This window comes from Neolamprologus multifasciatus, chromosome 14 (genome assembly GCF_963576455.1).
Source record: "Neolamprologus multifasciatus chromosome 14, fNeoMul1.2, whole genome shotgun sequence".
In the NCBI taxonomy this organism is placed as follows: domain Eukaryota; kingdom Metazoa; phylum Chordata; class Actinopteri; order Cichliformes; family Cichlidae; genus Neolamprologus; species Neolamprologus multifasciatus.
Genome location: NC_140452.1, coordinates 32645736 through 32660292, shown reverse-complemented (window position 1 = coordinate 32660292; position 14557 = coordinate 32645736). Strand labels below are relative to the sequence as shown.

Below are 14557 nucleotides of genomic sequence, written 5' to 3'. Positions count from 1 at the left end.
CTAACCTCCTTTAAAACTGTCTCAAAAGTAAAAGAAAATCAGTGGAAAGTTTGTAGTTGCTTTATACCACCCAACAACATGTGTGCTCATACTGTGCCCATCTTCACTCCCGTTTTTCCGTTAAAAGCAGTTTCAAGGGACGGAAAAAGGTGGTTTGTATTGTGTAATCGTAACTTGGCTGCTGAGACACCACAAACCAGGTAGGTATTCAGATTTCCAGTTTTAATCATCACTTCTGTTTTTATTTAAGCAGATATTTTCCATGAGCATTGTACATATCTGGAACCCACAGAGGTCTCCCATAACTATCCAACCACCTTGCCATCTCCATGCAGAGTTTCAGCATCATTCATCACATCAGTTCTTTAATGTCCAGTCTGTCAGCTTGCGGGGAGGGGAGGGGGGTCTGGGAGTGTAAAAGCAAGAGAGAGAAAGGCGGAGGGAGAGAAGGAGGTGGCTTTTTGTTTCCCCTCCCTAAGAATGGAGAGTCAGAGCAGTCACCAGGCACTGTTCATCTTACACTCCCACTCTAAGAGTTTTGGGTGGATCCAGAAGAGCTGAATGAAGTCTGTCAAGCATCTGAAATCTAGCCACTTACAGGGTCCTGTGCGACTCCCAATACTCTTGATCATCTGTGAGGTATCTGATGCCTCAGTCTCCTGCAGGGTGGGTAAGAGGTAGGGGGGCTTTTAAGGCTGGAAGCTGGTGTAGAGAGTTTCTGGGGCGTGTGGTAGTTTAACCCACTTCAAAGCATGAATGACAGCTTTGGCAAACACTGCCCTCTGCCAGATCGGAGGACGGAGGAGGGTGGAAGAAAGGAAGAGAGCGAGGGGTTAAAACAAACATAGAATACTTAAAAAGAAATCTTTGCAGGTTGAGTAGGGTGACAGACTGGTACAGGGAGAACTCAGTCCTCAAAATAAAAGCAAATACAACAGCAAACAATCTGACACACACACCCAAAAAACAGCCAAAGAAAACAAAAAAATAAAAACAAAAAACGGCAAACAACCAAGTCAATCAAACCATACAAAGTGACATCAGGCCTTTCCAAAGTGACATCAAGTTTCTCTTCCCCCCCCAATTCAATCCCCCTGAACTTAATCAGGTTCATCTCCCATGAATCTCTGTAAACCAGAAAGTTCTCAGTGGCTCCTCTTTATGGCTGGTCAGCAAGGTTAGGGTCCAATCTGAAACTATGACACGGCCCCAAAATCTCAGTCTCAGCCAGTGTGCAGAGACTGTGCCTGTCATTAACCAATGGCTATTTCAGAATTAACATCAGTGACACAGGCAATGATTTCAGCAGCATTATCAGGGGACTGATCGACGTGTACAACATTACAGCACATTCAGAAAATAGAAATGCATGGTGCAGGACAGGTACAAATGGCAACCTTGTACAACGGAAAAGAAAAAAAATCAAGTTTGCTTTATACAATCACATTTCTATATTAATGCTGAACATTCCACCACTGAAAAGTTTTACATCTGTTGGACTCGGTACAGCTCATTCCTTGAAGCACCATTGTACAGCAAACATGGAAGTTTGTGATACGACACAGAAACATAGAACAAGTTCTGGGAATAATAATAATAATAATAATAATAATAATAATAATAATAATAATAAGCAGGCTCTAGGGCATTACATTTTTATGCGTCACTTTATGAATGCTAATCTCAATCAAATACACTGCAAAGTTTTCACATGTATTACCTAACAACCATGTGCAGAGTTAGACAAGAACCCGAATGATTAAGAGGCAGAAAAAGGGTTGAATAACAGCAGCAGTAGGGGACCCAACCCTGGTATGGAAACTTTTCAAAGTGACCACTCTGGAGCACAGTGGGGGAGAGAGGGATTCTGGAGGGCTTCAAAAAACAAAAACCAACAAGGCAAGGAGAGTGACACACCTCTCTTCCTTCTTTACACCTCCTACTGAGGGCAGGTATGAGGAAGGAGTGCTGCAGCAAAGAAAAACAAAACAGTCCTGGAGTGCTGATCCTCTCTGTTCCTGTTTGTCCTCTGGTCAGATGGGAGTGGGAAAGAAGGAGGTGCACAGAATGAGATGAGAGTTGGTATATGTGAGGTGTGCCCTTTCTTCTCTACCTAGCTTCCTCCCTTCTGTCTTCCCGCTTGGTGCGGATGGGTTGAGAGCCATCAGCAGGCTGGACCCAGTTGTTATCATGGAGTCCAACACGGCAGCCTGGCGTGTCCTTATCTGTACGCCGGCAGCACATCCAGTAGGAACGTCCATAAGGCAGGTCATGGTGGTAAGGTTTGGGGTGCCAACGGCACAAAGAAACATCCCCGCGCTCATATTGTCGCTTACACTGCTTGCAGGGGTCATCTCTATAGAGAGGATCTTGATTCCACCGTGAATCCACAGCCCGCACCCCATATGTCTCAATCAACACCTTGAAGTAGTGGCAGGTACACTTGAGGGCTGCCAGCGAGCGCGTTGGCAGGTAGCTGAAGATGTTGACCATGATGTGGTCAGGGAGCAGTAGCATATACTGTCGAGGTTCAAGGAGTCGCTGAATCTGAAAGCGGATCTCCAGGAAGTCATGGGAAACGTGACGGTAGAGGCGACACAGTGAAGGGTCTGAACAGTCGTCACCAACGCTAGGAGAGTCTGGTCGGGTCGCCCGCTCCCCTGAGCCCACTGCCACCCCTGCCCCAGGACTGTTGTTGTTGGCGCAGTCCAAAGAGCACATTCCTGACCCACTGACAGGGCCCGTTCCTTTTACATCCTCCTCCTCAGCCCGAGGGGGCTGAAGGAAAAAGAGCTGTCCAGGAGGGGGATCGTCACATGAGGGGTCAGTAGAGTTTCCAACACCCCCACTGCCCCCTCCCCCATTAGGCATAGCAAAACATACAGTCTCCTCCTGCACATTCTCTGTACTGTCCTTGCCATAAAACACACACTGATCCACAGCACCTGTCACCACCACCTCCACATGGAAACCAGTCACTCGCTCCCTTCCTACACCTACAGCCTTCTTCTCCCCAGAAGAGAGCTCCTGGGTTGGGTCTGGGCTGCCACAGGCCGGCCTGTCTGGGTGATGGAGGTCTCCATCTGGTTTCGGGGTAGCAGTTGTGGCAGCAAGCAGCAGACTACTAGGATCTCTTGATGAGGGACTGACGAGCTGGTATAAGTCACAGGTAATTTTCTCTTTGGCCCTGGCTGCTGCCTGATTACTCCCACCACCACAGCTCATAAACATACAGCGGGACCTGCCAGCTGGCTCCAGTTGAGACCGTGGGTCCAGATTTGACACTCTGAAAGCTATCCTAACCTCACCATGACTGTGGCTGGGGGGTGGAGGAGGTGTTACCGTACCAGACTCACCTCCTCTCCTACACTCCCTTCCCCTGTCTTGATTACAGGACTCTATTCCAGAACCAGGGCCCAGATGAAGCTGATTCTCCAGGTTCTGGGACTCAAAGTGCGCAATGGCCTGGGCAACCCTGAATGACTCCTGCTGCTGCTCCTCAAGCTGCTGGTCTGTCTGGATGGGAGACGACGACTTCTGGACCTCTTTGGAGGGTTGACCACTGGAACTGTCTGACACAAAAACCATAGGAGAGGGGTCTGACACTGTGCCCCGCAGGAGAGTGTGCTGGTGGTGGGTAAGGCCCGGGCTCTGTGTGGTAATAGAGGGCTGGTGGTGGTGTTGGTTACCATGAACACCCACAATCCCTTGAAGGGCCATGGCAGTCCTCTGCTCAACCAAGGCAACCATCTCTGCGACTGAAAGCAGGTCCGTTTCATTCACCCCTCCTAGCTGTGGTTCATCAGGGCTGGGAGATGTAAGGGAGGGGTCATTGCTGAGAAGTGACTCTGAGGCTTGGGAGCGTGTCGGAGGATCATAGGATGAACATCGCCTCCGCCTTTTGGCTTTACTGCAGTCAGTTGCCCAGTTACCTTTGACCTGTTTAAAAAACAAACAAACAACTGCATTTAGCTCTTTGTCTTAATTCTAACTAAAATATCTTGCAAAAACAATTATATAACTACAAAATAAATAAATACAATACTTCTTTACTGTTTCACCTCCTTACCTTCATTGCACTGGGTCTAGGCTGTCCAGCTCCACTGAACTGGTGCGCAACAAAGAAGGCAATCTTCTCCTTGGTATTACCTGGCTTAATAACATACCAGGTGTCTAACAAAACACGGCCATCTTCCATCTGGGACCCAGAGGAGGGTGGTGTAGGAGGGGCTGAAGGGGGTTGAGTGGCTTGGTTCTGTGTGAGGGAGCTGGAGTCAAGCTCAGGTTCAGGTGGAGTGTTCTCTGAACCCACACCCTCCTCTTCTCCATTCTGCTCCTGCACCCCCACTATCATCCCTACATCTTCATTTCTGGCACCTGAAGAGGGCTCAGACTTGCAGAGGGAGGGGGACCCTGCCACACCACCACTACCTCCACCACTCCCCCCTGAGCCTGGATTCCTAGCTTTGTTCTGGGAGTAGGTGCCAAAGGGGCGTGGGCACCACAGCCGGATGTGGGAGAAGGTGTCTCGGTCCATCAGGATGCGGACCACCGTGGCATATCGGCATCTACACTGGCCAGCAAACACCCGGAGCACTCATTGTCGGCTCCCTGTCCTAGAGCCAACCTGATGGGCGCTGGGCATACAACCTACAACGACAGATAGAGGGAAAAGGGAGCAGAAGAGGAAAGAAGAAGAGAAAAAGTTAAACTGCAGTTCGCCAGTGTTCATCAGTGCTGAGATCAAGTCAGATAATCAATGGCCAACTGGGGCTGTCCTCAACAGCTGCTGTGAAGTATTCAGAGTTCACATTCAGCGCCGCTAAACGGGTGAGAACAGAACAATCATCCTACTGCTGTTGGACTAATCACAACTGGTCTGCCTCCTACTCTGGCCAAACCTGATTAAGCTGTTACATTTGCTACTGTGCATGAAGATCATCTCACTTGCTTTGGAGCCTCTAAAATCGAATTAAAGGGATTCCATTTCAGGTTTGGGGTCTGTGGCCTGCAGATGAAAGGGATGAAAGACAGAACACAAAAGAGCCAAATGGACGCTCCTCTCTCTCCCCCGCTCCCGCTGCATCTCCAGGCTTCAAAGAAGACTTAATAGAAGGCAAAACAGGGAGGAGCATGCAGGCATATGATGGATCTATTTTTAGCAAACAGCAGAGAAGGCGGGTTAGTAGTGAAACTGTTGTAGTCCTTTTCCCTGTCCTCACCCTTTTCTCCCTGCCAAGGAGCGTATGCTGCAGGCTAAGAGGGAAAGCCTTTAGTCCACCCAGCATGCTTTGCATCAGCAGCTATGCCAGCTGTATGGACTGCCAGGAACGTGCCGGCACACTTAAAGAACAAGTGGCAACAGAGCAACATGTTTGGCACACTGCTAACCAGAAAGTGTCCACGACATCTGAGAACAGCTTGAATAATTACACCTCTTCTGTCAGTCGTAAGCAATATGTTTAAACTGTTAAAGCAGACCTGACTGTAACCACAGAAATACAGATGTAAAAACTGACCACCCACCCCAGCTTAAATGTAGTTTGAATCGTTCACTGACCCTTCACAAATGGCAATATTTTGTTAAAAACGACTGTCAGACTATGTTGACGGGGACATCCTGACCCCTATGTAAATAATGTGAAGACTCTAAAGCACAGCATTAGGGCTGCCACGATTAGTCGACTAGTCACGATTACGTCGACTATTAAAATCGTCGACGACTAATTTAATAGTTGACGTGTCGTTTGAAGCTTTGTAAGATCCCAAAAGACGCAAGAATAAGTAGTAGGATTTAAGAGTATAATAACGAACTGAAACAGACAATGGCATTACTGCATGTCCAATGATGCCAGCTGCCGTTAAATCCCAAAGAAGAAGAAGCAGCAGCGTCCGGTATCGTAGCTGTGTCCAAATTTAGCGGCCACATCCTTGGGAGGCCGCATTTGTAGGCCAATTACGTTACAGCAACGTGGCGAAGCCTGTCCAAATTTGAAGACTCCCCCAAACGCGGCCGAAAAATGCTTCCTTCATTTCCCCAGATTTGAAGGATGGGTCGGGTGTATCCTTCATGGCCCAACCTATCTCAGAATTCATAGCGCGGCCCAGCCAATTCCAGTTTCCAACAATGGCAGCAGCTACTTCGTTTTAATATTACTCTTATTTCTCTTTCTGGGTCACAAAATAAACTTTTAACATATTTTCAGGCGAGAATGTAGCTGTGTAAACCTCAAATATCGGCTCGGTTTATCAAGGCATCACATATTTGCAAAAGTGCTCCGACGTTTTCGGAGACGTCTGTTACCCACCAGCTCGATAGCTAGCTGGGGTTGAAGGCTCACTAGAGCCGGCGAGAACAGCGAACTCCCGGCACATCATTTTCAAACCCCCCGCGGTCTTTCACTACTCAGGTTAAACATGATATACAAGTCACTCAGATAATTTAAAAATGTTATTGTTTGGCTTTTTTCAGTGTTTTATTTGTTCCTCAGTAGATTGGTTTGGCTGAGATTAAAGTTATAGTTTTTACACAGCTGAATCAATGTCAAACAGAGAACTGATTAAACAGAAGTGTGAAATGGTAGAGAATTTACTCCAGTGTCCTATTACATTTTACATAGAAAGAACAGAGGGCCGAGTTTATTAAAGTCCACCGAGACAATCTGCAAATTTCATTAAAAGTTTAATAAACTATCATCTTGTCTTTATTGTTAGTTAGCACATACCTTAAACACTTCAAGCTGTAATTTAATGATAGTTATATAAGAGCAGATGCATGCTGGTGCAATAAGCTGTACATTTTACGCCCAATGGACGCATGATTCGATTAGTTGACTAATCGCAAAAATAATCGGTGACTAGTTGACTATCAAAATAATCGTTTGTGACAGCCCTACACTGCATGAGAAGTTTTTACAGCCATGGCAAGATGAGACAACAGCAGTAACAACTGCTCGCTGTGTTGAACACCATGTTGTCATGTCCAGTTGTCATACTATAAATGATATCAACAACTGAGCCCTCTCTTGCTTCTTGTGTGGTGTGTCTGCTCAGATCTCACACCGGTGAATTTTTCACAAAAAAAGCAGCTTTGTTTATCTGTAATTAACTTTCTGTGTTTAACTTTTGATCGACTGCTACAGTACCCGTTTGGTGCTGAAGTTCATGTATGTCATACGCGGTTCTCCTGAGGTTGCATCCACCCTTTTTCATTCAGTTATGATTAATGTTTCTTGTGATTTCCTCCACCCATTCTTAGAAAGGGTGACAGGGGAGATTATTCTACTACAGGCCATAATAAATATTCCCAGATAGAACAACAAGTTGGCACTGTGCAAAAGCTGGTGATCATCTATGTATTGTAATCCCAACTGCTAAGGAGAAATGGCCATTTAAGTTCATACAGGGTGTGTTTTAATGGATCACATAAACTAGAGTGGTTGGCAGTTCTCGAACCTACCTTGCCTGATAACACAGCTAATTGAAGACCTGTTTACTGTATGACTGTTTTTTACCGAACCCTGCTTTCCATTTTCGTTGGTTGTGCCTCTCGTCTGACACACTGGATGGGTGGTGCTTTGTACATTTGGACTAATGGAATAGCTCAGAGAGGTGCAAAAACCAAACACCGCCTACACAGTGTGGTGAACCAATTCAAACGCTTCCTCTATAATCACACAGCAACAACACGGCTAAGAGCTGAGATTATACTGTTGTGAGAAATAAAAAAAAAAAGCTAGCGAGCCCTTTTTCCTGCCTCTCTCCACGACCCCTTACAGATGTCTATTGGACGCTTTTATTCTCGGCCTCCTTTTTATCCATTTCTCTCTCCCTATTCTCAGAAAGATGGACTGCAAGCAATCCATCTTTCATACCTTACTGGATGGCATAATAAGAGGGGTCAGAAGAGAGAATGCCTGCCCACAGCAGCAATCTATTATGAAGTCTATTATGAAGTCTCTCACACGCAACACACTTTACAGCACCTACATTCCTGTAAATATAAAAATGGCAATTAAAAAATAAAAATGTAAAAACATTTTTTAAAATACAAAAAACCCCCACACAACAAAAACAAAAAACAGTCACATTTTTATTTTTGTATTTTCCTTCTACTTTCCTACCTATAAGGAAACTAACAAAAAACAGAATTAAAAGAAGGTTGGAGAAAACCCTCGTTCTCTATTCGTGGATGTGTTGGCACTGGCAAAGAACAAAACTGCTCAGTTCTATGAAAATCTGGCAAGCAGTGGGACTCAGCCAGGTTGCTCCTCTGGGTTTTAGCAAGTCTATTCTTTTACTTCCTGCTCTCTGTATTCACTCACTGTATTCTCCGTTTCCATAAAGCTTAACAGGCAGTTCCACTGATATTGCATAACTCCTTGCATCTGTTGTCAGATGACTGACTAATAGTACATCAGAACACGAATGCAACCAGACAGCCCAGGTGAACAGCAATTTCCAGGCTGTGTATGCCAAATAAGTATACATTTAAATGACAACACATTAATTGTTTGACCAGTTTAACTCTTACTTTAAGGAGACATCATAGAGATATGAAGGTGATTCATTTAGTTAAACGGTGATTTAGTCAATTATGAAACTTTGAAGTTAACCTGTCATCTTAACTATTCCAGGTGTGTAACAATTCTGACACAGAAACTGCAAATGACACACTGCATCGTAATTCAACATCCTCAAATGATCGAGCCCCATGATTATTGCCCTTCTGAATCTACATTTGTGTTATTGGGCCACATTACAGTGCACTGCAGTACAATGCAGAACACTAAAAACAATTGATTCACAACTCAACTGTGAGTATGCACAAAGAAAAGAGCTTACACATTTATTCTGTTATGCTGTGTGTCAAGATGTATAAATCTCAAATGTTATTGGCTGTGCTATACACCTATTTTTAGCTTTAAAAGTAGTCTTTTTGTCACACTACTAATGAGAGGCAAAAGCACATCAGTTTATACAAGAAAAGCACATCAATATATACTGATGCAGTTATTTATAGCACTCACTACAAGCTATCCTCAATTATCACCACCACAAGAAAAAGAAGCAGCAGCAGCAGCTGTCTAATAAACCTAAATTCACAATATGTTATTTGTAATATTTGTAATGAACGTTGTGAATAGCAAGTTGTAAGTTGGTTTATTTAGCCTTGTTTGTAAAAACTAACAGTGATAAATATGATGATTAAAAATTCATCTTAAAATCAGTTTGCTCGAAAAAAACAAACAAAAAAAAACAAACAAACGTATATGCGTGGACGTGTGTATACTTGAGGTCTGCACATAAAGAGAATGTGTGAGAGAAGGTATACTCCTGTTTTGTTTTTATACATCAAGGCCTAGACAAAGCTGGAGATTAATTTCTCTTTCAGTTATAATATTTTGTACTAGACTGACCAGCTATTGTAAGTTATTCCCTATTCATTAGAGCCAGTTGCTGCGAATAAAAGCTTGGTTTTACGCATCCTGTAACAAACTAATCCCTCCAAACCTGTCCCAACATAAAGTTAGCGACTGATACCACCAATTCTTTTAACTGTGCGTTTACATACACAAACTGCCAAATAAACAAAAAAAAAGAATAAAAACAACAATAATGACTTAGCGTATGTAGAAAGTACACACCGAACTCCACAGCCTAGATGTAAACACCAGGTAAGACATGGACAATATGAGCTACTGCCCCATCTCATGCAATGATGGTGCTACTGAAGCCTACTGAAGAAATGTCAACTACACAACTGCAAAAGCAAATGTTTTACACTATATAGCTCCACACAACACATATAAAAAGGTATTTATTTGCTCGCAAAATCCTGCTGTTAGAACAAATTTGCAGGTTTGACCTTTTACATCAAAACTCCATTTCTGCTGGAGGGACTCATTTCCCTATACAAATGAAGAGCAGTTTCACTCTCACCAGGTGAGCACAGTTCTGAACACACAGTGTACTACATCCCTGTAAACTCTAATTTAAGGTTTAACGAGGCGGATTAGCAGATGCTGAACCAAAGCATTTAACTTAAGATGGTGTTGCTGTTTTTCCCTTTAAGACTGTCAGCTCCTGGTCTAATGCCATCTTTGCAAAGAAGTCAGCCTGAATAACACTGAGTGAGAGTAACTCAAACTCCTTCCAACCATCTTCCAGCTCTCCCGCTCTCTTTTTCACAGCATTTCAGCCAGACGGGCAAAAGCTGACGAATGATGGGACCCAAGCATGCCAAAAAGCCTTAGCTCAATCTCCCTCCCTGCATGAAGACAATGCAACAGACGAGCAGCCAGCAGGCCAGCTTTGCTGCAAACTGTCAACACAACAATAGGGCAGAGCGCACTGCTCCAGCAGTCTGCCCAGGAACATTATGTGAGAGCAGGCTTTCTGTCTGGACACCTGGGGAGTGTGGCTGAGTGGACTGCAGGACTCACTGCGTCTGTGTGTGTCTGCACGTTTGTGCTGAAACATCACAAATTAGACTGTGATGCAAGTTTTGATTCAATCACAAAGGCCACTGTGTCAACAGTGTTATCCAACTGAACATCTGAAATAGAGTTTAAGCTACAGTCACAAAAACAGATTTCCTTTAGACTTCTTCATATGGGCTTATAAACAAACAACATTATACGAAAGATAAGTTTATTTTATTTTCTATCGCAGTGCATATATCTAGATATTTGTGCCACGGAGTATTTAGTCTTCGCTATCGGAGGCCTGCAGGTTATTCATTACCTTGCCTAGTTGTGTTTAAGGTAACCAAACAACTCTGAAAACTAGCTGAAATACTGCCAACCTCTCCACACTCTCAACCAACAAGTGGGGCATCACAAAACACCATCGCCAGCAACAAATACTCTTATTTTTGTTGTTGTTTTTATTGTAATAATTTGATCCTCGTTATCATCTCAATGTCTTTGGGAATCCAGTAGCTGGCTGAGCAAGCAGCAAACAGTTAGCTTACACAGCGGCGTAGTAACGTAAAAATTCCCATCACCTTATTGGTCAAGTTTCCAACACTTTAATAATTAACATAACCTAACGTCGAGGGTAACCTAAAAATCTTCTACAGACTTGAATACAGATTATTAATGAGTAGTCACACATAGCAAACAGGTCGGTTAGTAGCTACCAAGGTTGCTAGCTGAATAGCACAACTTACCTGCATAATAACATGACAGCGCTTGCTAGCAAGCTACGATTTTTAAAAAAGACCCCGAGCGTTGTATTTTGGCAGCTGGCTTACCTCAATGGTTTTAACTGAAGCAGACAACCTTCTTAACCAACAGGCTGTCGATGACAAGTGTCTCCTCGCTGAATTTCGCTCCAACCAGATCAGTCTGTCTGGTCAAATGCAGGTGACACGAGTTAACTATCCGTGTCCACGTAGCTAAGCTAGCTCACTCGCAGGCTAACGTCGTCATTAGCCAGCAGCTACTTTCTATTTATCAACCTTGTCTTAGTGGTGGCAGCCAACGGGGATGGCGTGCTTGTCAGCTCTCTGGACACAGTCTAGCTGACCGTAGGCCTTGTTAGGATTATCAACAGCCGCTCGACCACTATCTATTTAGAAGTGACACGAGCTTTTACGGTATGTTCTCGGGGATACCAAAATAATCAGTGTCAAAACGGCGAGATGAGGAAGGCCATCTTGTTGACAAGCAGCTGCATAAGACCCGCAGCCAATAGCGGTGCAGAGTCGGTGGTGTGCCCATATATGGCGTATGCACAGCTCCCTCCCTCTGCCGCCCCCTGCACCCCCCGCTCCGTCCACGCTCTCTACGCTGGACCACACTGTAAAAACGCAACATCAAAAGGTCACTGTGTCAAAGACAGGTGGGAAAATCCATATAGGCACATTTCCACTCATTCCACACCAGCGTGACGTTCACCGTGACGATCACGTGCACCTTTTCTATACTTTCTGTGACTTAATATGTCCAAATCAGCATTTTTCATTTTTTGGCTAGATAATCATTTGCATATTGTCATATCTTCCACAATTTGTTTGTATTTGTTTTTTTAAATTTCCATTGTGGAAGTCCTCCTGCTGTTATCCGACACATCTCATTGTTCACAATCATGTTCCGCAAGCTGAAATCAACAATGTTGTGCCAAATTGACTGATTTGTTTCAATTTTTATACCCAGTTTCCAACACTGTCTTGTGCCGCAGTGACCCAGTTTGGTTACAGGGATCATTAAAGTTTCATTTTATCTTCCAAAAGCTGTAGGTGTGTCCAAGTAAATAAAACTCACAGCAGCATTGGCTGTTACTCACTACTATGTTTAAAATACTCTCACACACCCATAATGCACACACATAATTAAATGCTGTCTCAGATAAATATAGATTGTGTATTATAGTGGTCAGTATCTTTTGCACATTTGCTTTTCAGAAACAGCTGTGTAAAAGCCTCCAGCAGCACCGTGTCAGTCCAGCAGAGGGCTAGATGCCGCAGCTTTATGTGTGCATAAATGTCAGCATCTTTTTTGCTTATGTCATCACTATCAATGTCTGCTTTACTTAAAAAACAAAAACAAAAAAACAACAACTATGCTTTGACTTAATCTGTGCTATACTGCTTGTTGGGCCAAGTATCTGGTAATCTACTTGGAAACATTGGAAAACACTGTTTAAAGACATACTGGTGTTTTGATGATATGGTTTATGGTACTGTTTACCCCCGGGATCAAAATCTTTCATAAATGTTCAGCTGAGTTGAGATCTGGTGACTGCACAGGCTGTATGATTTCCATGATTTTCACACTCATCAAACCATTCAGAGACTTTTCAGGTCCTATGGATTGGGGTACTGTCGTTCTATTGGGCCAGAAATGTTGCATCACAGGTCTATTCAAAGCAGCTTTATATACATTTTCAGTGACCTTTCTATCTTAATTCAATTACTTTCAATCCAATTATATTTATATAGCACCAAACAACAAGTACTTGTCAACAGTGGGATGGAAAAACTCCCATTTATAACAGGGAGAAAACTGGCAAAACCAGACTCAGGTTGAGTCAGCCATCAGCCACAACTGTTTGGGGTGATGGGTTAGGTCTCAGTCTCGGTGGACCAGTGGAACCATATCATGCCAGTATCATATATGTGACAGGATCCAGTGACATACCAGCGTGTAACTTAAAGTGTAACTCATCAGGTAGTAGAACTATCCATAAAATATCCATATCTATAAAAAGAACCAATTGTTTGTTATTTAAAGTTAATCAGTGGTAACAGTTTTTATTGTATTATTGTGCAGTAATTAGGGATGTTTTTGTTTTGTTAAGATATTAAACACTGAGTAATTTAAGCATAAAAAGGTGCCAAACTCAAGGGATTAACCAGTGTTGTGTCTAGACATAACAGACAATTTAGCAAATAAGCAATTTTAATCTTTAGATACTTTATTACAAGCAGTCTGTAAAAAACACTATTAGTTTTAGTTGAATCTATGAAAAATGAAAGATAACACAGTTTGACAGGCATAATATAGCGTGTGATGCCAACAAAGTGCAGAAACATCCAAAGAAGAGCTTTGAATGTCCTTCAAGGAGCCTGGAGAACTATTCCTGAAGACTAATTAAAGACATTCTGTTCAGACTGTGTTGAAGAATAAAGGTGATCATGTCAAATATTGGCTTTCAAAGTCATTCGAATTGTACAGTCTTTTTTTGACTTATATTCATTTATTTTTGGACATATTTCAATAATCCACTACACCTATTTCTCACGATCTGCAATTTTGTTTACCAGCCTGGATTGGGACCATAGTTAAAACATTTCACTTTTAATCATTTTTATTAATTATACAGATCTAGTTAATACAGAGCATAACGTTTTACTGCCCAGCAATTTCATAAAATGTGCAATAACTCTCAGTGTCAGCCTAATAACAGCTGTCACAGCAGCTCCAATTGATCAATAGTGGAGCTATTACAGTAGGAGCATTTTCTAAATCCATAATGTAACGTCCGATTTTTCATTGGATTCCCTTTTTTATGTGTAAAATAGAAATGCTGGTTGTAAAAAATAAATAAATAAATAAATAAATAACAAAAAAACATAAAAGTGGTGACACTAGAGGGATCATGAGGCCCATGGGAATTCTGTCATAAATAAATACCAAAATGAAAACTAGCTGAAAAATGATTCACACTGCAGAAAGACCTTCTCTCTGCATTTACACGCATGAAGAGACCCGACTGCCCCATAGCAGTACTGTATGTCAGCCTCACGGAAGGAAAAAATTCAACCATAAAGTAATGATTGATGTCTAAATAAATGCAGTCTGGTTACAGTAATAAATGTGTTTCATTCTAAAGAATAGTAGAAGTGAAAAACAATGTGTTGAACATCTTTAAGTTGATATTTGAAAAAGTGAAGAAGTATATACATTTATGTGCAAAAGGTCAGTATATTATGGCAGATAATGGTGAGGCAGGTGCAAACAGACAAAAGGACAAACACTTTGAACAAAATCTCTCAACTTTACCTGAATTTTAGAAATGAAAAGAAAACGTCTGCGTATTAATTCACTTC

The 14557-nt window shown here is 42.8% G+C and overlaps 1 protein-coding gene across 2 annotated transcripts; it reads right to left on the bottom strand.

Annotated features, from left to right (window-relative positions):
* Window positions 1–800: 800 nt before the first annotated feature.
* fbxo46 (F-box protein 46) lies at window positions 801–14533 on the bottom strand. 2 transcript variants are annotated; one of them, XM_085131554.1, is made up of 3 exons: window positions 14511–14533; window positions 4070–4650; window positions 801–3939 (listed from the first exon to the last, which is right to left on the bottom strand). In XM_085131554.1, exons 2-3 carry the CDS (start codon window positions 4535–4537, stop codon window positions 2110–2112), a joined length of 2298 nt encoding a protein of 765 aa, XP_084987680.1. In that variant the 5' UTR covers window positions 4538–4650; window positions 14511–14533; the 3' UTR covers window positions 801–2109. The 2 variants fall into 2 exon arrangements, with proteins under 2 accessions (XP_084987680.1, XP_084987679.1); XM_085131553.1 differs by lacking the exon at window positions 14511–14533 and adding an exon at window positions 11258–11704.
* Between the last annotated feature and the right edge of the window lie 24 nt (window positions 14534–14557).

What these genes read in the sequence shown, in the direction of transcription:
- fbxo46 (XM_085131554.1), bottom strand. Translation starts at nt 4,537, where the DNA reads ATGGACCGAGACACCTTCTCCCACATCCGGCTGTGGTGCCCACGCCCC. An exon ending in CTAGACCCAGTGCAATGAAG is followed by an intron (nt 3,940 to 4,069) that starts GTAAGGAGGTGA and finishes TTTTTTAAACAG; the next exon opens with GTCAAAGGTAACTGGGCAAC.